The sequence below is a fragment of the Acipenser ruthenus genome, chromosome 10 (assembly GCF_902713425.1).
Source record: "Acipenser ruthenus chromosome 10, fAciRut3.2 maternal haplotype, whole genome shotgun sequence".
NCBI lineage: Eukaryota > Metazoa > Chordata > Actinopteri > Acipenseriformes > Acipenseridae > Acipenser > Acipenser ruthenus.
This window is the reverse complement of record NC_081198.1, coordinates 15,531,306-15,556,112: the sequence shown is the minus strand read 5'-3', so window position 1 is coordinate 15,556,112 and position 24,807 is coordinate 15,531,306. Positions and strand designations below refer to the sequence as shown.

The 24,807-nt window shown below is 35.3% G+C and overlaps 1 protein-coding gene across 2 annotated transcripts in view; it reads left to right on the top strand.

The window, feature by feature from the left end:
• The window catches only part of LOC117413023 (neuronal growth regulator 1), a 241,525-nt gene extending 218,585 nt beyond the window's left edge, over positions 1-22,940 (top strand). The window contains exon 8 of one of the 2 annotated variants that reach the window (XM_034021722.3): positions 13,151-22,940. In XM_034021722.3, the coding sequence (XP_033877613.1) occupies positions 13,151-13,251 (101 nt within the window). In that variant the 3' untranslated portion in view covers positions 13,252-22,940. The remainder of the gene's footprint in view (positions 1-13,150) is intronic. The other variant, XM_034021731.3, reaches the window with a different exon arrangement.
• The last annotated feature ends 1,867 nt before the right edge of the window (positions 22,941-24,807 follow it).

Here is a 24,807-nt window from a genome sequence, read left to right as displayed (position 1 = left end):
ATAGATTGCCTTTAAAATTTGTGACTAATGTGGCCTTTCTGATTAGAATGTGGTAAAGAGATAGTATATAAAAAAGGCTAATCCGAAGCAACATGATATGTTTTCCTTCTATACCGTTTTACCAATTATTGTTATTTCAATTAAGTGAATAATTAATTGTTCTGTCTCTGATTTCAATTGAAGTATTTGGTAGTAGTCTTTCTGCACTGAAAATTCTGGTTAAATGTAGAACAATCAAAGCAAAAGCGTTGTTACTTTATCATTCACCTATATTTAAACCTATATAGATGTAACATTGGTAACGAATATTTAATATTCAGGGAACTACAAGAACTTTTACTTTTGACCCTAGTAGCCAATGTTACAAATGTGACACATTAACTATATTATGGTTTGAAATTGAATATGATTACGAGGCACTTCAACTTTAAGTTCCAACTTAAGAGCCAACTTGTGATCAGTTGACAGCTAGTTACAGTATTGGTGATTCCTAAGGCTGCTGCAAAATTTGGCACATCGACTTTGATTTAGCTACACCCTTTGCTTCTGGAATAAACTCCCTGTATCCATTAGTTCTACCATCTCTGTATCTGCATTTCTGACATGCATTAAGGGTCATTCAGTGGTTTCTTGGCAGCAAACTATTAAATAACAGGTTTTTAATCCTATGCTGATGTGTGCTGGTATTAACTGGATGAATGTGTTTATGTAAATTGTAAGATGCTGCGGCTGGAAGTACTGTATTGGCTGCCTTGCCAGAAGTCTCTTGTAACAGACATGTCGGACTCAATGGGCTCTTTCCATTTTTATATAAAGGAGATCCACGATTAAGATTGTATTTGATCTACTCTATTTAACACAAAACTATGGGGAAAAATGCATGCAATGCTTCATTAAAACTTCTTAACGGCATTATCTATGATGAAGGTCACCTTGCATGCCTTGTGTCCCTGGGCTTATTCACCTAAATTCACAATGTGTTCAGTTGGGCACTGGACCGCCTCTAGCAGCTAAGCAAAACCAAGCCATGCTATTCTCTGAGTATAGGCTTGAGGAGTATTTTGCCATTAAATGTAATTCTCCCCGTGGACAGAACATTCCTTGTTATATCACTTGCCCTTAAGTCTCCAAACAAATAATCGCCTGTCAGTCAAAATATGAGAAGCAGTAAGCTCTTAAAAAAGGATTCCCATTTCACTGTCTCTGTGTTGACATTACAGTACGTGGCAACTAGCCCATTCCCATCTTGCCCAGGCAGACTGACAGGAATGTTGTATGTTTTCCATGGACATCTGCGTCTGTTTGCTACCATACACCCCTTTACACACTGAAGTGTATTCAATTGATCTAAACATTGGTGGATCTAAATACTATGCAATCATCCTTTATATCACTAAATAGGACCCTCTGGCATTTTATATATTTTTACAGACAGAAATGCTCTGTTAGATGTTTGATTTTTCTTGGTTCTCAGATTTTAATTATCTCAGTGTAGTGCCAGTATTTGGATCCAGCACTATTCCATATCAATTGAGAGGAACAGTAGTTCCTCGCGCCAAGTTATTAGTGAGAACTGCCAAAGACTCTCTATAAAGCAAGGATAGTTTACGTGTTGTCAGGGTATTGGCGCAGCAAAAGTAAATCAGCCAAAAGCACCATTTCAGTTTTAATTTGTAGTTCCCAGCACTCTTAGGTGACATTCAGAAAAAGTCAATACCTGTCATACAGTAAGAGAAATAAGTTGCTAAAGTAAGGTAAAAATGTCCTTCTCCTCCTCCTTTTTCTGCCAGTTTTTTTGCAGATTTTTGCAGACCCCAGGCACTTTTATCTACATATATGTATATTAGAGGACATCCAAGTTTAATGACAATTAACTTGTTTTGTCAACATGGACATATACTAGAATGCATTTATTTTGAATACACTTATTTTGATGTCTATATCATTTATATTAAATGATTTATTTATGTTTTAAAATGGATCATTTGCCTACAACATATATATATATATATATATATATATATATATATATATATATATATATATATATATATACACACACACACCGTATTACTTATTAATTAACACAGCCCTCAAATAAACGCCGCTCTCAATAAAGAAATGTAAAGGTGTTTTTTTTCTACCCCTGCTCAAAAAATAAAGAAAGAAACACGCAACTCTGCCTCTGTACATGACACCCCCGAAGAGACTGCAGCCTCAATCCAGCATGTAATACAAACTAATGTACACCCACCTTAGTAAGCAACTGTTATTTTATAGTACAGTCCCGACAGACAACCCAAGATGAACTACTTACAGCACAGCAGTCCTTCACGTCCCTTTTTTTCCAGTAGAGTTCAGTGCCAACACAGCAGGGGATAAAACAAGGGCTGTCTGTTTACCTCTTCATCAGATTGGATGGTGAAAACTTAAACTCAGAGGAACTTAGAGCTTTGCCAGTCATTCTAAGAGCTATCCGAAAGCTGGTTGAAGATATCTTCTTGTAGGGGGTTAAGTTGTTTTGTTTTTTATTCAATTGGAATTTTACAGCCTTGTACAATTATATTTTTAAAAAAACATGCTTACTATCTATGAGAAGATTTTGTTTCGGTTTCTCTTACAGAGAAATTACAAACAAGCAGGTAAATTACAGTGAGAATAAAAAAATTATCGAATAGGATATATTTTAGTTTTAACAGAAATCAAACCGCTATTCAGAGGTAATATTTTTCCTTAAGAAAAACAACTGCATCACACTCAAATACCGTTCTCTCTCCTCTTCTTGTCCCGCCCCATAGCAACCAATACACACTCCTGATTCGTTGGTACAGTACTCCCCTGACCTCCCAACTCCCACCTAATAGGCTCTCGTTAACTGTCAGTAAATGTACTGTATTCAAGCCCCAAAAACACACAAGAGTATAGTGCTGCAGATCTGAGCTTCTCATGGCGCCGTTTCTAAAATGCCTTAAATCATTTAATAAAATATTGCAGCGTTTGTAAAGCATAGTATTATTAATAAAGGCCGTCCTCATATAATTGTCGCCCTCTTTTATGGGCCGCAGTAATTTTGATCAATTTAAAATAAATGCTGCGGCGCCAAATTGAAGTAATATGGTATATATATATATATATATATATATATATATATATATATATATAAAGGTCTGCCATGCATGGGATTTGAAACTATAACCTTCAGTTTGCAAGTATTTTGTGTTATACTGTCAGTGCTATATTATTACACGATACACGATTAGTTGCGAAAACAAGCAGTATTTTGAAAGATGAAGTCAGCCAGCTGAAAATTCTCTGGACTCGAGATTTTTCGAGTCATCATTCATCTTCTTCTTCATCATCATCATCATCATCTTGAGATTCTGATCTTGAGCTCGGAAAAATGTTGGTTTCCTGTCAGTGTAATGCTCATTGTGGTCCCTATTGACATAAGGAAGTACGGTTCCTCCTCTCGTTACTGGTTGATGAGAGTAACGCTATTTGTGGTCCCCACTGGACAAAAAGGAATGTTAATTTTTCTGAGAATTAGTTAGCCTATATATTTGGTAAAAGTAAAACATAAATAAATAGTAAATAAATACATTAATAAATATTGAAATAAATGAATACATAAATCAATACATAGACATTTCTTTCTTTCTTTATCTATCTTGATATTTATTTGTTTTTCACTATCAGATATAAAAACTGCCATTTAATACTGAAACGAAAATAAATACTCAACAGTTCTTGTTTAATTGTATATTATTGAAGATTTGTGTACATGAAGGTCACCATGCTTTCATATATTTATACTTATATTGTAATGACCCGGACAATTGCTTTGTTGCAGGACTTGTTGTCTGTTAAGTGTGTAACTTTAACATGCATATATATATATATATATATATATATATATATATATATATATATATATATATATATATACAGTGCTGTGCAAAAGTTTTAGGCAGGTGTGAAAAAATGCTGTAAAGTAAGAATGCTTTCAAAAATAGACATGTTAATAGATTATATTTATCAATTAACTAAATGCAAAGTGAGTGAACAGAAGAAAAATCAAAATCAAATCCATATTTGGTGTGACCACCCTTTGCCTTCAAAACAGCATCAGTTCTTCTAGGTACACTTGCACAAAGTCAGGGATTTTTTAGGCATATAGTCAGGTGTATGATTGAACAATTATACCAAACAGGTGCTAATGATCATCAATTCAATATGTAGGTTGAAACACAATCATTAACTGAAACAGAAACAGCTGTGTAGGAGGAATAAAACTGGGTGAGGAACAGCCAAACTCAGCTAACAAGGTGAGGTTGCTGAAGACAGTTTACTGTCAAAAGTCATACACCATGGCAAGACTGAGCACAGCAACAAGACACAAGGTAGTTATACTGCATCAGCAAGGTCTCTCCCAGGCAGAAATTTCAAGGCAGACAGGGGTTTCCAGATGTGCTGTCCAAGCTCTTTTGAAGAAGCACAAAGAAACGGGCAACGTTGAGGACCGTAGACACAGTGGTCGGCCAAGGAAACTTACTGCAGCAGATGAAAGACACATCATGCTCAGTTCCCTTCGCAATCGGAAGATGTCCAGCAGTGCCATCAGCTCAGAATTGGCAGAAAACAGTGGGACCCTGGTACACCCATCTACTGTCCGGAGAAGTCTGGTCAGAAGTGGCCTTCATGGAAGACTTGCGGCCAAAAAGCCATACCTCCGACGTGGAAAGAAGGCCAAGCGACTCAACTATGCACGAAAACACAGGAACTGGGGTGCAGAAAAATGGCAGCAGGTGCTCTGGACTGATGTAGATTTTTCTTCTGTTCACTCACTTTGCATTTTGTTAATTGATAAATACTGTGTATATATATATACATATATATATATATATATACATACATATATATATATATATATATATATATATATATATATATATATATATATATATATATATATATATGCCAGGATTTGAACCCTAACTAATCATACTTTCACTCCAACCATTGGGGCGACCTTGGCCAGCACCAAGCAAATAGGCTAACTTGGCTTGTGTTTTTTTCAGGCACAATAAAAGCGGATCAGACTTGCATCAAAAACACAAGCCAAGTTAGTAGAAACAATTGGGGCAACCTTGACCCCCACCGCTTTTACAGTTGTGCCTATTTGCTTGGTGCTGGCCAACGTTGCCCCAAATGGTTTCTTGAAACTTGGCTTGTGTTTGTTATAGCTCCGCTTTAAATGGCTGGGCACTTTTGATAACTTGCCGTTTTTTCACATTTCCAATGTGCTTTTGTTTCAGATAGATTAGACCTCACTGTCTCTATAGACAACCCCACAAATGTATTATACCAGAAGGCTTTGGCCCTACTGTTTTGCATAGCAATGATCAATCACTGTGGCAATGAGGCCACAAGTTTAATGTTTATAGCTCATTCATCATTAATTGTGACATTTCTAGAATAGGGGGACTGGTTTGAGGTCAGTATGTAGATGATTGATGTTGGTATTTCCTTTAAATTATTCAAATTATTTCAATTTATGATGAATGTGATTCAAGTATTGTCCACCAGGAAAAACACTTTCCTTTTAAGTTAATGAATTCATGTTCTGATACGGCCTCATCAAAAGCTGGCTTAATTTTATTAATTTTAGTTCAACTAACAGTAATTACAAATCAGTCCAAACCACTTTTATTAACCGCTGTTTCTGAAAATCTGTCACCCTCCCCTGACTGCTTTAAAATGGGCACGCCCAAAGCTCAAGTCAATTTATGTTGAACAGACAATAATGCATTGCATTGACTTATTGTATAGATGTTACTTTCCAATACCCCTCTATTTTCTTGTATTTATATAGTTTATCAATTTGCCTTCAATTTATTTTGCTGGAAGAGAAGTGAAATCTTCTGATACTTTGTAAAATGGCTGCACAGCAGGTCAATTATCTTGTTTGATGAGCAGTGCATCTTCTGACACTAGCAAAATGACTATGCAAGCTCTGAATTGGTCTCCTTGGTTACCGCCACCACTTAGCTACAGCAATACCCAGATTGCTAATGTGGTGACACAATGCAAGTATTACAGTGGTCAGGTTTCTCTCAACACTTGCAGAAACTGTACCAAGTATCTGAAAATATGGACTACTCTCCTTCTAATCGTTGCAGTGTTCATCTTGAAACAAGCAGTCTGTGGCTTTGAGGGGTTTCTGTTGACTCATGGCTGTTTCCCATTTCCCAGTATATTACTTTGCATTTCAGCATTTTGCATTTGGCCAGATAGGCATGATAACAAGGTACAGGTGTAAAATAATATTGCAGGATCAAAGCCTGCAGTCTAACATATGTAAATCCCAGATAACACCCCTTGGCCGCTGCTTAATGCAGTTTTATTCATCCCTATGGACATGAAGATTATCCTGTTTGTTTCAGCTTGTGTTGAAAATTCCTACCTAACCACATCACTATCTGCGAGCAGGTTGGAAGTGCTGAAAATGCAATATTAAATAATATATTTAAACTTGACAGCAGCTAATGAGACTCGTAAGGTTGGAATAAAATCTCCTGAGTTGAAGGTCAGAGGTTGTAACGCTGCTTATATGCATGGCTTCCATCATTATGATGGGGATTCAGAACAGTGAGATTTTGGATTGAGGGATTGAGAATACCTGATCCTAGTCCTGTTTAAGCTTTAATGTCCCTGTCTGTCTTTGTCCGTGGGACAAGGTTTGGAAAATTATCAATGACCTTGTAATTGTAAGTGATAGTTAAACACTGTTTGTGGCCAGGAGTCTTTTCCTATTGTTTCTTTTTTTGTGAAGGTGAGGAAAATGGCACTGACTACATGTAGACATTGTTCCCCTTACAGTTCTGTAAGCGGACCATGCCATTCAGTCTCAGGACTCTCTCCAGGTGCAATTTTATTGAATTAATGGCTTTGTTTTTTGTCGGCCTCAACTGGTACTCAACTGTGGCCCTCGAGATCCATTCCAGTCCTGGTCTTTATTTCAACCAGGTCTTAAACTAGGTAATTGCCTCTTAGCAGCTTCAATTAACTACATTAGAGCCTGCTTGGAGTAAAAACCTGGACTGGATTCGATCTCAAGGGCCAGAGTTGAGTACCACTGCACTAGAGGCTAGGTTGAGCCCATCAAACTAATTTCACTGGCTCAATGGTTATCACATTGTAAGGTCTATTAAATGTTACCATTGTTCTTTAAATAACAAAACTGGACCTTCTCTGACATTTAACATACAGACTCACATACACAGTTAGATGTTTGATTTTGAGAATATATTTTAATGATCTCAGTGGTGGTATTAACGCTCACCGCTGTTTAGATTCAATAGACCCTTTTCTTTACTTATTTGACTGTACACATTAATGTTACACTCTAGATCTGGGATTACAATACATACCTTATGTTCTTGTTTTCATCTGCCTTTTTTATTTTATATTCAGTAATTGTATTTGTATTCCTGCCCACATGGCTTGTTTAAATAGAGTTTAGCCAATTAAATCTTGTTAGCGCTGAGCTTGGGCAGCAATTTAAATTATTTCTCTAGTTGCAGCTTAGGTCTGCTTTTTTCTACGCTTGGACATACACCATTACAATAATATGAAATGTGTTCAGTTAGCTTTGGGGACGACAGCAGCTGTCGCTCAAGGCAGCTATAATCTGTGAATATATTTCTAGAAATGTCTTGAAAACAGAATTTTTAGAAAAATCTTTAGTAGCAAAAGTTTTGTTTTTGTGAATGAGAAAGAAAAGTTACAAGAAATAGATGTCTACAATTATTTCAGCATTTTTTTTTTTGCAAAACTCCAAAAATGCTAATTCAAAAGTATTAATTCAATTTAATGATATGATAGTATTGTCTACAAGGAGCTAGATATTTCAATATGATAATGCAGAACCTAATTCTAGAAAAGTCTACCAAATGTTGGATTGTAGGTGAACATTCTTAGAGAGTATAAAAGGGTTAGGCATAGGATGATTGCTGTCATTACCAATAAGTCAATATGGAAAAAAGTAAAGAAAATGATTTATTGTCATAAAGCTAGAGAAGGATACAAGAAGATTTCCAAGCATTTGAGTTTCACAATTTCAACTAATGTTTCTATTATCAAGAAGTACAAGACTCATGGTACTGCCACAACGCTCCCTTGGTCTGGAAGAAAAGCTACTTTCACCAAGAACAAGTAGAAGAATTGTGAGGAAGGTTAATAACAATCCGAGATTGAATGCCAAAGATATTCAAAGTGATTTGGTTGCAAGTGGGACTGGGGTTTCCATTTCAACCATAGGTCGAGTGTTAGAGAAAAAGCTACTCTTAGGAAAATGTCACAAGGACTATCACTTAAAGTTTGCAGAACAGCATTTGAAAATCAAGCTATTTGGTCACACTGATAGTCATTACGTTTGGAGAAAGTCCAAAGAAAAGAATAACATACCTACTGTCAAGCATGGAGGAGGTAATATCCTTCTACGGGGCTGTTTTTCCTCTAATTTAGTCCCAATACATGACAAAATGGATATCAAAAGATATTGGCCAATAAGCTGAGTCTGCAGTAGATATTTAATAAGAAAATAAGTGAGGCAAGGTTGGATAGTAAAAACGACTGTATATATTTTGTTTAAATATAGCTGATATAGCATACGTAAATAAATATTAACATATATTTTGTTTAAATATAGGTGATACTGCATAAGGGTCATTCCACCAAAGCGGTATGATTTGGACTTTGACATTTTTAGCAAAATAAATAATTATTCTGAACTCCCCATGACACGAAGGACATGTTTAACCTCCAAGAAAACATATTTCCCCATCTCAGGCATCAAAGCCCTATTATTATCAGCCATTTTCTTGTGATATGGACACCATTTGTCTTCAACCCCGTTACGGATACTATGGAAGTTGTCTGAATATGATTTTAAAAGATTCTTGTAATAAAATCAACATTTTTTTATTAATCATATGTCTCTCAAATGAATTCAATAATTGCAAATATAAAATTCATATAAAATCTCACACTTTTGCTATACTAAAGCCTCAAATTGACACTTTGTGTGTCAGCGGCCTCATCATTTTTTTTATCAAAAGTATGGTTTCACTTCAGAATTTGAACTAAAATCAACATTCTCATGATTGCTCTAAACATTTCAGACTGAGCTCAACAAACATTGAATTCATATTCCATAAACCTTCCAACATTTTATCACAAAATTGTCATGTAACAGGGTTGAGACTAGGGTAACGGGGTTGAAGAGACAAATAGGGCTTCCATATAAATTGGTTTTGTTTACTCTCAAATTCACTCAAAGATGTTCTATAAACATTGTATTTCTTATATATATATAACCATGTAATGAGGACAATAGAAAGATCAATTTGAATTAAACTGAGTTTTATTAACCCAACTGCAGTAAAAAAAAAAAAAAAAAAAAAAAACATAGCAGACATTAATAACAGGTCAACAAGTTAGAACAGGTCATCAGAATCATAAAAACATTGTCTGCACATGGACATGGAGACACTCAGGAGCACTATGGTGCTGGTTTCATAGGTAGGTACATACTTTTGGTGTGTGTGTGTCTTGCTTCATGGCGTCATCCCGAAAGTCTGTCCCACGCCTCTTTCAAGATCTCTACGTCGCATGATGTCACAGGCTGTGGGGGTGGAATGATTTCAAGGGCATCATCAAACAGGTACCAGAGGATGTCATCACGAACAGGCCAGAAGAATCTGTTTGATCCAACGCGATGCATACACTTTACTTGGACATGCATTTCATCTGTGTAAAGGATGATGCCTGGATATAGGTCTTCATCGTATCTGAGCATACACCACTGCCCAAGCAGCCCTGGACTTCCCCACTGGATTTCCTTCACTGGTTGTGGCTTTCCTTCACTGGCTGGCTGTGGCGTAGCAGTTGGAACCTTCCTGCTGAAACTGAAATGCTGTGTGTTGAAGCACTTGCAGTCGAGTTGCTTCTGTGTTGACCACATGCAGCTGACATCACGATATACCAGCTCTCTTGGAGCAAGAGTAATCACCTGGTGGATCCTCATTGTTGATGGCACTGCTGGTATCTGGGTTGGCATCTTCTCCAATGCGTTCTCTACATTCTCACTCTTCACAAAGAACAATTTCACTGTTGTGTTTGTCTCAGTCAGGGCCTTGAAGAGCTCATGTGCATCAGGGATATCACGGGCCTTAGCCACCAACATGTCAGCTGTTCTTTTTAAGGTTCCCCCGACACCATCAGGAGCCCCTTTTTGCCATGACTTGACTTGAAAAAATTCCAATGCCAGCCTTGAAGCCTCTTCTGTCCAATTCTGTGCTGAAAAGGAAGAAATTGCCTCTTTGCTTGTATTGTGTACAGGGGCCATCACTAAAAAAGTGCAGCACAGTCACTTGCGGATGTGTGACCTGAAGGTAATCCAGCACTGGATCGAGGTGTTGCCATATTGCTGGAGGGCCTTTGTGCCTGGAGGGGGAGATGGTGCTGAAGCATATGGGCTCTGGTTTTTCACCTATGTACAACACCCCCGTATGCAGAGTGGCCTGCTGGTGTGAGGCCCAAAGTGGACAGCTTGTATCTCAGAGCTGTATTTACAGGTGTAGTTTTCTGAAAAGTCTACATGGATCAAGGCCTCATCCATTGACATGCATTCCTTCAGCTCTCTGCAGTAAGCATACTGCTGTTTAATGTTGAACAAGTGTCTTTTAAACCTGTGCAAGTAGGTGTTGAGTAACAGTGTTGAGTGTGACGGGGTTGAGTTCTTTGGCTCAAAATGGCCACTGCTCCTCATGTGGTGAAGAACAGGAGACCACATGGCATGCATGAAATTAAGAAATTGCATATATTTTTACAATAAAAAAGATAGTTTTGATAAGTAATAGTTTTCTATCTCTATTTCATATAACAGAGTTGAGTTGTTGAGCTCGACGGCCCCAATCTAACAATAAAAATCTATGAAATATAGATATAAAATAATGTGATAACATGCCTGTCTTTGCACTATGTTGTTCAGAAGACTTGTATGATGTAGCTTCCAGTTGAAGATGTCACATAAGGATAAGTTCACTATTTTTATGGGGGGAGATTGGTTGGCGTAACGGGGTTGAGGGTAGACTGAGGTACGCAACTAAATATTGTGATTTTAATCAATAATCATGCATTTAGATGTTTAGATCAATGGCAAAATGTATGCATTATTTGGTATTTTTATTAGTCATATTCTAAGTACAAATTCAGTGAAGGCCACGGAGGACATGACAAAAAGCTTGGTGTCAGTTGAAAACAAGATATTTTCTGATATTAAAGATGAAAGTAATGTAATATTTCTTACACTTCATTACAGGGGACAGTTCAATTTATATAAAAAAAAAGCTTTTAAAATATACTTAAAAAGGTCAGAGGGACTCAAATCGTACCGGTTTCATGGAATGACCCATAAGTAAATTAATAAATAACAAAAATTGTTTTTGAAGTTCATTCCGTATAGTTATCAAAGTTTTTCTCCGTCTCCATCTGGTTTGCTGACTGCTGCATAATCCAGTTTATATCCAGCCCATCATGTTTGTTTTCGTCAAGTTGAATTTGTTTGAGTTTCAGAAAGTCTGAAAACAGTGACAGTGATGTTTTAATCACCATTTTAGTGTTTGGAGCATCTTTCTTTTGTAGTATGTTTTGAATTCATTTTCTGTTAAGTCAAAGAATCAGTGTTCTGAGGAGTGCAGGGGAGAAAGGCGTTCATTTGAAAGGGGGCGGGACTGACAGTGATGTGAACCAATCACATGACAGAGGGAGACTATTGCCCGGTGGTGTAAGGGTGTCAGGGCGATAGTTCAATCTATTTTTGCTCCTTGATGAGGTTTTAACCAATTACAGGCCAGAATTATATACACACACACACACACACACATACTGAAACGTTGGGAAGTTGGCACTTTTGGGTCTGCCAGCTTATAAACAACAAACAATTCTAGCCATCCCAATTGCAACACATAATTAAAGGTTCAGAGAAAATAGCATTACTTATGTTTAAAACGTGTTTCACTGTTGCTATGATCTTATATCTATATCGTTTTTTTTTTTAACATTGACCCATAAATAGTTTTAGGATCATTCTGAATCGTGACGTTCCAAGCTTGCTCTTTAGTTGAATGGTGAGATGTTTGGCTTTGAACTGTGAGGTTTACAATTTCTGTCCAGTCCTTGCCTTTCCATTGAACTCAATGGGCTGAGATGTCAATTTATTACAACGTGTGTGTTAAGTATGTGATCTTTTTTTTGTTGTTGTTAAAAAATAAATAGTTCACAAACATTTTTTTGTTGGCAAAAGGTTTGCTACATCCTTCATGATCCCCCGTGGCCTTCATGGTCTAAGCGCTCTTGTGATGACATCATACTTGAACGTCCACAGTGACACATACTGTAATAAAGAGTATCATTCTTTTAACTATATTCTTTTTTCAACTAGGATAAATATGTGAATTCTAACAAAATATCATTTGAACAATTGTGTTCATTTATTCAAGCTTTTGTTATACAGTATTTATAATGTAAGGTTTTTTTTTTTTTTGCTGTAGTAGTAGAAACTGTCTCCATGTTTATTTATGAAGTCATGATTAATGTAACGTAATAGACATTAAACTGTTAAACATATTTTACAAGTTTTATTAATGTATTATAGCATATAACAGGGCTACCATTCTATACACCAGCTTTTCTCTAATTCTTTTAATAGTCTCAGTTGGGCATTAAGTATTTCTATTCACCGTTTATGTAAATGTGAGCATGTCACTTATTGAAATACTTCTAAACTGTTTTTACAATGATTGTAATACGCAAAGCATTGAGACGGATTGCCTAATGAATGTAAGAATAGAACCTAAATGTGAATATTAATTGGTTCATTGTCTAAATAATGCAAAAATGATTGCAAAAGGTTGCATAGATAAGTCAAGCATGAACATAATGAAACACTTTCCAGTTAAAAAGACATCCTTCCTGTAATTATATTGAACACAGCTTTTCACCCACAGCATTACATAAAATATTGCATTTTTAAGAGGATTGCTGTGGAATATACGATTATTAATGACAGTTTCTTTTGTCTTTCTAGCACCAAGCACTGCACAATATGGGATTACAGGAAGTGCTGAAGTTATTTTTTCCTGGTGGTACCTGGTGCTGGCGCTTTCCTCCTACATCAGCATATATTAAATGAAGATCACCACTCACAAGGAATGTAAAGAACCCTAAGAGCATTTACGAATCATTTGATATGGTTGATGACTGGATCCAATCTGGTACAGTTTGTTAAAAGCAGCGTGGGATATAATCAGCATTACATGATGTGGGGATGATCACCTGTAGAATTGCTCATTATGTAAATACCTGAATTCAACTTTTTTTCTGATTATCTACCTTGTGAATCAGTACACATTGTCCTATTCAAAACGTAAAAGCTCAGAAATTACTTTTTAGGTGGGGTGGGGTGGGGGGGCATTAATTGTCATTTTCGTGTTTGTTATCTTTAATGGTTCAAAAATGTTATGTCCTGGTTTGACAAGTCCCATGTAAAGTAAAATAGATTTACATAACAATACTGCAGTCAGCATTACAAGAAGTCAACATAAAAAACACTATAATTTAAACCCCATTGAATGCCATTCCTTTTAACCCCCTATTTTGAGAAAAAAAAATTGTTCTAACAAAATGTCTTGATATGAAATGATACCTAACATCTGAAGCAGTGGAGGCAAGCGCTCCAAGATTTTTAAGTAAAGATTCTCAGAAAGTAGTTATTCGTTTGGTCAAAAACATGAACAATTATATCACCGAGGGTGCATATTTTCTCTGTTATGGTTTTTAAAGGTTTAGCTGCTGGTCTTGGGAGTAAAAACATATCAAACATGAAAGTAGTCTGCTTCTTTGCTCTGTCTGCTGTGGTTCAACCATGCCCTTTTGAAAAGGCAGTGGTGGAATCATGTAAAAAGGGGGTGAGGTGGAACACAGTCAGGACTTATTAAATTGCGTCAGGTCTTTTGCACAGATTATAAAAAAAGTTACAGCCATGAGTACTGTATGTATTAAATGGATTGTGTATGTGGTAGCTGTTTTCTTGTCCATTTAGCAGTTGAATTTGGATAAGGCTGTATATATTTTGCATCAATAAAAATCCACAATTCTACCACTTGAAAAGTATTTTAAAGGTTTATATACATGGTCTGGCAAATGTACTGTATTTTAGGTTGTACTAAGTAATTTGAAGATTTTGGTTTATGTTAACTAGGCAATAAACTACAGTAATTATTATTGTTGTTATACATTGTTAAATCATTTTATATTGTTCAATTGAATTACCCTTATTACAGTCCCAACGCTAAAACAGATCACCACTGAAACAGAGAAAATTAGAGATTATTACTGTTAACTATTGTCTGGTTCATATAAACCATGACCAGAATTTATTTTTCCAATTTAACCCTTAGATAAAATGGAGGAAGAAAAAAAAAATCATACCTGTCAGCTTCTGTTGAAGAATTTTCCATTCACACTATGTTGATGCAGATAGAACTTATTTGGTCAACATAGAAAGAGAATACTGTATTTTAAGGTTTGAAATGTCTTGCTGTTTGAGGATTTATAAACAAATTAACAATTGCCTTATAGCAGATAGATATCCTGGACTAACTGACACACTAATAAAATCAGTTCTGAGGTTTGAAGGTCAAATCAGGTATAACCTGTTGGGGGTGTGCAAATAATTCATATTGACTTTTCCTTTTTCCAGTACCAAACTAAAGTGATTTATGCACATCTTTAAAAACTATCTCAGATAACTGGAAAGAACCTTGGCTTAACTTAATATACATTGCTACTTACTAATATCAGTTCTCCTGAGAATAGTCCACGTTATGTCATTGGCAGCAGGGCTATGCTTGATTGTGTTGTGCCTGCCATACAGTATGTGTAGGCGATGAAACTAACATTAATATAGGACAGTGGCACTTCCTCTACCATGTCAATTCATGCATGAATAATAATCCCAGTCTTCTTTTTTCATGATGCTCAAGTTACAATTTACCACAGTTAATTAAAAATAATCCTATACAAAGCCTTTAAGGTTTAATGTAATTGCTTCAGCTTTTGATAATGTTAATGTTCTGCTGTTGACTATTTTAGTTTTCGAGGATTTATTTTTACTTTAACTCTGATTAAGGGGGTGCAGTAAGTTCAGGCAATGGCACCCCAGGAAAAGTATGGGGGTAAGGTTTGGGTCCTTTGATCTGCAACACAGGAAATGAATGGGAAGATGCAACTTCCATCAACCATACAGCATTGTGGCAGGATAAATGGACTGAATCATTAGAAAGCCAGGAAAATATCAACAGCAAACAAATGAGAAATTGAGAAAGCTGATATGCTAATGAAAGAGTAGATTTTTTAAACCTGTGTTGAAGTCGTGGTGAATGTTCTTTATAAAATGCCATGACCTGTTTTACGAATGATTGTAGCTTTTAAGAATGATTAATAATTAAGAAGCAGCTGTTTAAATATGCATGTCATTAATTGAAAGGCCACATCCCACGGCTTCCAAAGGTGTTTTCCTATTGTAGTGTTATAAATAAAATCAAATGGCACTTTTTTTCATGACAGTATATATATATATATATATATATATATATATATATATATATATATATATATATGTGTGTGTGTGTTCAACTGGCTAAATTGCAGTCTGAAAGATAGTGAACAAAAACATGCAAGATGTTCTGTTATTGCCACCAAACTGACACATTTGATTTCCAAACCTAGCCTTTGGCCCCAAATGTCCTTGCTTAAACCTAATCATGTATATGTCAACAAGTCAACAATTGTTAGCTAGACCCAAATCTCCCACAGCTCTACCCAACCTCATTCGTTTTACATATTACAGTTTAATGTGATTGTGTCCTGTTTTACAGAGCTGTTCATTATTCAACTGGTTATAAGCAGAAACAGAGTGTAATGGTTAGCGAAGAGATTTTTGTCACAAACTATAATGCATCCAAAACTTCAGTTATATATTTGTAGACTTTATTTTTCTATAGGCCTTTGAAAAAGCATGCTCAGTTTTAAACGGGAGATACATGTAAAAGCACTTCCTAAATTGCTTTGATGTGACCTTGTTTTAGCTCTGTAATGTGGTTACAAAAGCAAAAGTTCTAGCTCATTAACCACAGACTTGAACAAGTCAGAAATCAATTTACCTTGACTTACACAGTGATCTAAAATTAGGGTAAAGTTAATTTTACAGCAGAACTTTCTTACAAACAAAAGAAATAACACAGGCATGAGGTTGAGCTCACTATAGCGGACGGATCTCAAAATGGGTGCTATTTTCTGAAGATCTGACTTTCATTAGAAGTCTACAGAGACATACTGTATACAGATAGTTCCTCTTACTATAAACAGTTTATTATGTGTTTACCTGGCAGATACCTTTATCCAAGACAACTTACAGGTGTTACAGGCAAGCTTCATATTTAAATAGTATAGTTTACAGTAAGTGCAAATAATACAACTAAATACAATATGAACAAACTGAAGTTTGGATTACAACAAGTTATATCTACAATGGCATAGTAGTGCAAGGATAGTGTATTAGCTGAGGATCCAGTAAGATGGTGCATAAGTCAGGCAAGTCCAGGGCGTAATAGGTAGAGCAAGAGATCTACAAGTGCAGTCTAAACAGGTGGGTCTTGAGGAAGCGGCGTAAGGTAGTAAGAGACAGTAGCTGATTCGACCACAGAGGGGCTAGGGAAGAGGAGTGGGCACAGGAGGATGAAGAGTGGAGGGAGGGAAGGCATGACCAGTCAGCCTGTAGATTATTATTATTATTATTATTATTATTATTATTATTATTATTATTATTATTATTAAATGGCATTTATACAGTACTATGTATTTTGTTGATATTATATTTAAGACCACATTTTGGGCCAAAGAAAAGCTTAGGAAGAATATCTGGAATTGGGTACTACATTCAATATCACATTCAAATTTCTAGAAAATACTGATTCATTTATGTGGACATGAATTCTCACTTTTTAGATATCGGTACAACTCACATTTACCAAACAGATCATTTAAAAGGGAAACTATGTTCATTTTTGAAACATGATATTTTATTATTTTGCTATTTATGACATATGTTCAACTATTCATATTGTTCCCTTTATATTTCTTTAATGCCTACATTCTGCAATGCTTGACAGGACAACCACCGGTATCTTTAAATGATTAAAAAGGGATTGTAAATCATAGAACTTATCTTAATATCAAACATGTATTGCAATTCCCAGCGTGATTCGTTACGATTTTAAAAGTTTAATGTGATTGTGTCCTATTTTACCAACAATCCACAGTGCTGTCAAAAAACAAACATGCAGAATATTTTATTATTAAACTGTATTATTAAAACAAAGTAGGAATGTAATGTAATGATGCGCTAAGAGACTTGTGTCACAAACTATAATACATACATAACTTCTAAAACACCCACTTAGATTTTAAATAAAAACAACAGTCAACTTCATCAAGCAGACAAACCTTTGTCTACTAGCTTTAGGGTCAGAATTGATCAACCTATACAGCTGGAGTATTTTGCAGCACTGGGTAATCACCCTGGACTGCATGCAGTAAACCACTTTATGTTGAATCCGAGGATAACCAGAAATCAATGATTGATACAATCTAGGACTATTCTCCAGTGTTGTAAAATGCTCTTCAAATATCCAGCTTATCCCAGCGTGGTATAGTATGATCAAATCCATCCCATAAATTTCATACAACTTTTATGTTCCAAACTACAATGCACGAGTCATAAAAAAGAAAGTATAGCTTTAAAAGATTTCCTTCAAGTATCTGCCAACCTGCCCCTCATTACTTTCAGTGAGCTGGAAAATAAGTTAGCTAGGCAATCATGTAGAGTTTGAGATCATTTAAAAATGTAACAGCGCTATCCAATCCTGGTCTTCATGTTAAGATGATGAGTGAGATGCATTGCGTGGGGTGTTTATGTAAGTAGTTTTATGAACGCTGTAAACTATACTCTGGCATCAAATATAGTTTGGAAAAAAAGGGTGCTGTATAAACACTGTACTCATCGGAATATGTGTTTTTGTTTGTAGGTTCTTGGTCATAGTTAGCATTTTGATATGCGAGGCAGCATGCTTGCCTAATGTATAGTCCAGGTTCTCTTGAGAAATGCAAAGGGTGCCCTGTAGGTGAAATGACATGCATTTGTTTATAATTAATAAATATGTTGTTATACAGTACTGGGGAATCTATCAATTGCATTAAATATGTGGTTATATGCTTCTTTTCAACATCTATTTTTGGGGGTTGAATACCATGACACCTCCTAATTATACAACAGGTGTCGCCACCTTCCATTTTATGAGTAATTTGTAACCAGCTGAGCTGACACACCATGATTGAGTGGGGCAGAGATACTAGTATACAATCAATAGGAAAGCATCCTGTATGAGTGACACCAGTTTCATGTGCTGTGATTTTCCTTAGCTTGGAAATTTCAGCCCCTGGAAAATAAACGTTAAAAGGAGCAAGCTTAGTTATATTCCACACGTCAAACAACATTGATTGGGGGAACCTTTTCTGTTTATAATGAAATGTTTGCCATTTAACATTTTTACAGTTATGGTTCTTTATCGCTGTATTTCTACTATAGTTGAAATTGATATGTTCTTGCTAAAAGTGGGGTACTGAAATGTCTAGCGTCAGGGTTTTTAAACATATAATTTGGCAGAGCTTTATACTGCAGAATTATAGTTATAGTTATCATATCACATACAGCAATATCATTTTTGACAAGGTAAGGATATAAACAATTTTGCTATTCCAATACCACAATATTACAAACCAACCCTGTTCAATCCCAGTGTCATACCAGGGTATAGTTAATGGTTCGATGCCATATCAGGACCACTGTACAATATATGTTAAAAATGTGTGTTTTGGCATTTCTGATAGTATTGTGTGATACACAGGTAATTTGAATGATATTCTGATATTATTATTTAACCTTTTTTTAATGGCTAAAAGACTGGAGTAAATTATGACTTGGTTCCATTCTGTAATGTCACTGTGTTTTTTTAGACTGTTTGGTCAAACCATTGTGCTAAAATCACATGCACTGTCAGTTTGGAATGACAAGATCCTGAGATGTTTATCTTGTGAGCTCGACGTAACAATTCTTTTTCATGTATTTTATTATTTACCTGTACTTAATGATCCACCCCAAGTCCCTGAAAAATACTTTCTGGTATTAGTTTACTCTATTTATTCATAATTAGATGCCACATTACTTGAAGTTCCATTAATAACAGTATTATTACATATACGCCATCACATGCTTGTCTCCTAAACTCCTTCATCCATTTACAATATAATAAACATGCAGTAAATAATTATTAACAACACATTTAATTCATATTATTGACCCCGTGACTGTTCATAACAATGTTGTCACCATCATTTGTTCACTTGATGTATGTATAACCATGCATTCACATTGCTTTTATTATACTTAAAATCAAGGGTTACAGATAACTGTGAAATAAGTCTTTTAAAACACGAGTGGCATGCAAGTTCTCAGTTGATAAAATTCAGACATTAATCTCAGGCAAAATTAATCATATATTGATAAAACTCCTTTGTATGTGCCATTTAAACACACAGAGTAATTAATTCCTTGTTTTAAAGATATGTCAGAGCTTGATGTTACACGTTTTCTATATGTGATTCACTTTTTGGAAAGTGATTTTCAAAGATTTAATGGAAGGGTGTTAAAACTAAAATAAATGTTTATCAAGACACCTTTTAAATTGTTTGCTTCTTTTTCAAAATACATTTCCCAACATCCTCCACAAACCAATGTTCCTTTTTGAGCTTTGGAAATACATATAAACTTCATATAACTTCCTATATACCATGTTGCATTTTTATTGCAGATTCAATACCCAAAATATTTTAAACACGGTTTGTCTTTTGTGCTGAGATGCTGAATTGCTGATGCTGATGCTTATTTTTTGTATGTATATATATATATATATATATATATATAAACCACTGATTATGTGTTCCTTAAGGAAATTGTATGGTATGCTAATATAATTCTGAAAAGGGTTAACTTCAAATGAAACATGATTATACAAGAAATCCATAGTGGTTTGATAGCGAGACATAGATGAGACACTTATATTTAAATCCTTCAAGCTGTTGCCCCTTGCAGTTTCTTTTTTAAGTATACTTTTGATGATCCTTTCATTTTACTACAATCATACCTTAATATTTCTGCTGTACTTAATGTAGCTTTATCAAATGTTGCGTTCTCCCCAGGACTATTGCATGCTGGAAAGGGCAACACACCAGGGCGAGAGGTGTGGGAGGTGGCATTCTTTTATTTAAATTCACAATGTTCTTCTATCCTTCGGACTTATCAAGCACTACATATCTACAAGGTCAATTGTTCCACCCAAAATAACACAAAGAACTGTTTGCATGTATACATAAGTTCTACAGCAAGTGTATTAATTCAGGTATGTTAATTACAGTTTAAATTTATGGTTGTAAACTACTTACCATCACAGATTTGAAGTACACATTCTGCAGATGGCTCTTCCTGTTATTTTAAGCAAGAAAGAATACTTAATACAGTCAAAAAGCCACAAGTTACTGTTCAGAGTACTGAAATTAGGACCTGTGCACCCTATATGATTGTCAAGTCTCATTATATATACTGCAGGATAACCTATGTACACTTATTAAAAACTTTTATTAACAATTACTAACTCCAACTTGACATTTTTTTTCTAGCGGTAGCAAAATCCTATTAACCCAAACACTAACCCTTAATATTAAACTCGGCCACCGTGGTCTTCAATTTGATATTAAAGTATAGGGTTGACTATTGTCTACATTCTTCCTTATGTTGCTCTTTTGTGCACTGCACTGTACTTCATTAGAAAAAAAAAAGACTCAGGTTTCCCTTATGTTCAAGTCTCATAAAGCTGGTTTCAGCTGTATGTGTACCCCTTTCTTTCCTCTCCAAAGCCGCCTTGTCATTCTGTCATTTAAACAGTCAGACTCCTGCCCTCAGTAGCAGGAGGTGGAATAATGTCACCTGGAACACAGAGGCAATTCAGAAATGTAAACCAAAAATGTAAACAAATTCAGAAAAGAAAAAAAGGAGACGCTTTTTTTTCTGAAATGGTGTGATACACGACCCCCTTTTTACATTAACATCAACAGATCTTATAATGTATCAATTTCTGTAGTACTTTATGTTATACATTGTAATAACTTGGTCAGTCCAGATGGCTCCTGATCTTGATTAACAGGTGTTCCAAACTACTACTCTTTTAATGTCTGTAGACCACAGTGTATTTTCAGTATACTTTAATTATTGCTTAAAGCTTCCGTGGTAACACTTTCGTTATAATCAATAATATTATACTTTACAACATGATGCTTTTCAGTGGTAATGTGTCAAAAACATTGAATTGGAATTCCTTATTAATAATTGTAAAAGCCTTAAATAACTTGTTTTAGATATGTTTTAGAAATTGATCCTTAACTGAAGTGATCCACTGAGCCCCTGTTACACATCTATTTCTGTAGAGGAGTTAATAAGATATGGTAGCTTTAGGTGTCTCCCAGCTTGGGCTAAATTGTTAAATATGGTTCATTTTTTATGAAGGAAAGTAACTGAGCCAGTAAAATAGCGATGTTACAGGGTGAATGAAGGTGAGCTGATCAATACTAATATAACTGTCATGTTGGCGATGAAATACGCATCATACCCTTCAAGAAGAGCACTATTAAAACAGTATGTTATATCCACTAGTTATTCTAGGCTTGCTTTTTTTAAAAATTGTGAAAAGAGATAATGAACCTTGGCACCAAGGCTAAAGGCAAATTCTGGCTATTATACTCTGTATCATATTAAAATTATATTAATAGCAATCAATGAAGACTGTTCACAGTAACCTAAAGGTTGATTTGGGTCCAACTATAGCTATTATGGTACAGTATATAGATAGCAGTATGAACCCTTTGTTGTTTGAATTCACATAGAAAGAATGCATTATGCAAGCAAATAATAATTATTTATTTTTTCTACTTCAAAAATTGAAAAATATTATCCATGCTATGCAATTAATATAAACCAATGATCTATGTGTTTGACTGGCTTCTTTTAAATATTTTAAGATTCTTCATTATCTTGCTAAAAAGTAGGCTCAAGTCTTTGTCGGTTGTACATTTGTGTTTTAAATAGGCTTTATTATATTATACAATTGTTAATGAAGCTGAAATGACACATTAACCGTGCCCCTTTGTTGCTGACCAAATGAATCATCTTCTGTTAGTCTACTGACTAGAATCAGGGATCAGTCCTGGAGAGCCACTGGGTCTGCTGGTTTTCGTTTCAACCGAGTTCTCAGTTACTTAATTTTACCAATTATTGGCTTAATTAGTCAAGATTAACAGGTGTTCCAGATCTTTAGCCAGTGATGATGTAAAGACACCTATAAAACCTGCTGGATAGGGGCTCTGCAGGACCAGGGTTGGAGACCTCTGGGCTAGATTATTATGATTTCAAATTCCTGTTTTTTTAGATGCTCAAATTCACTACAGGTTTTAGGTTTTTTTTCACAACCCGGTACTGTAAATTGATGTTAAGTAAATTGATTCACTTTGTATTTAATTTTCAAAAGTATAATTTCACTTAATACTTTCAATTTTAAATGAACCTTCTGTTTTCTCCGGGTGTAAAGAGTAAATTGGCTTGCTTGGTTGTGGGATCGGAGGATGCTTACTGCCATTCAGTTATCGTAATCTGTTGTGGGGTAACTGTTCAGGGTTTAAATAATTGGGTAATCAAAAAATTACATTAAAATAAGCGTTCTGGTTTGCCCAGTTAGGTTATGAACTTAATTACCCCCCCCCCCCCCCATAGGACTGAGAAAGGATCCTATCAACATTTTGTTAATCTCAGTGTACTGAATACCAGAGGTGCTGAATGTCTTTATATTCATCTCTCTGTTTCAAAGGGTTACATCATCTTCAAGCCAGTTGCCTTGGAAAACACTTCTACAATTAGTTTAGTTAGCAAACATATTACAAAACTGTACTTTATTTGTGAATACTCATAATACTGATTAAGGGAAGCTTTTCAGGTTGAAGCTGCATTTCGACTGTTTGTATTCCATAATGTATGCATCTCTCCAGTTAAACTTGTTAATGTGTAATAGGCTTGTATTACTAAGCCTATTACTAACTGCAAACACTGCCTTATTGCAACGACCTGCAAACATTGCTGCATTGAAAAAAAACTCACCTCTGAAATGAATGTCACACTATTAAAAGAGAGATAAAGGTTTAAACTCATGAAACAATAAAAGAAAAATCAATCTTCTTGACATATGAGAGAGTGAGATTTATGGTCTAATCAGAGTAGCACAGAAAAAGATTCATGTGTTATGAGCACAGTATCTAGGCAGCATAATACCAAATATGGCAATGCAATTATTCTAATGCTGTCTTACTGCTCAACATATATTTCACTCCTGGAACCTTGCAAGGATGTGTGCCCTTTCTCTGAGTTATATAGCTTAAATTGTGTAGTATGCAAACAGTATCTTTGTAGTCAGTTTGGCATATAGCTCGATACTAGAGCCAATTGATCCTAAAGTCTTGCTCCTGTAAAATCCATACCTGATGTCATAACAAGAGGGTTTCGAAGGTCACTTGCTTGTCAGACATTGCATATTTACTTTGCAAGCGCCTTCTCCCAGGGAAATATTTCACTAATATGTTGTAAAGGCATATTCCAATCAATCTGTTGGCAGACTGCTACTCGGAGCTAATGTAATGCATTTGATCTGTCATCAGGCAGCTGTGACTGTGCAAAACATATGTCAAGAAAAGTTATTTTAGTATAAGATAGAAACTGATTTCCAAGTCTGATACTTGAGATTCTCCATTTGTACACTGAGGTATTTTGATACAACCTGCTGGCCACATTGTGAAATTGCTTTATAAAAGTACAATTTTTCATTAAAAGTTGTCAAAGAATTACTGGATATATACTCATTTAATTAGATGTCAGATCTTTTTTTTGGGGGGGGGGGGGGGGGGGGGGGAATTCACTGATAGCATATAGGCAGCTGTTTCACAACTCAGAGATCTCTCGTCCGAAATGAACTCATTCAACAGTGCAGAGCTATATAAAGGTCTAGGAAAAATTACTCAATTCAAAAAAACAGATTCATATTACAGAGTAGGAAAAAAGATAACTCCACTGCATATATGCAGTACAATATATGTGTGTGCTGGCATTAAATCAATGTAACTATCTAATTACAGAAGTTATCTTAGGGTCATAATTATTGATAGTGCTCAGAAAGTTCAACTGAAGACAACTATAAAAATATATTGTTATTTTCTTATATCCTACAAAATGTCCATAAAATAGCATCAGAGTTTCCATTGGCTCTCCATAATGATCTAAGGTTGCAGGAAGTCCTCTTCAAAGTGCAGTCGATTAAGCTCAATGTTGTGTATACTTAAATTGACTTACAAAAACTGTTTTATAATATGCTTATAGTTTATAATTAGATAAGGACGTGATTTTTTTTTTTCTTTTTTTTTTTTTTGCCACAATACTACTGGGACTGTATTGAAAAAAAAAATCCTTTTAATTAT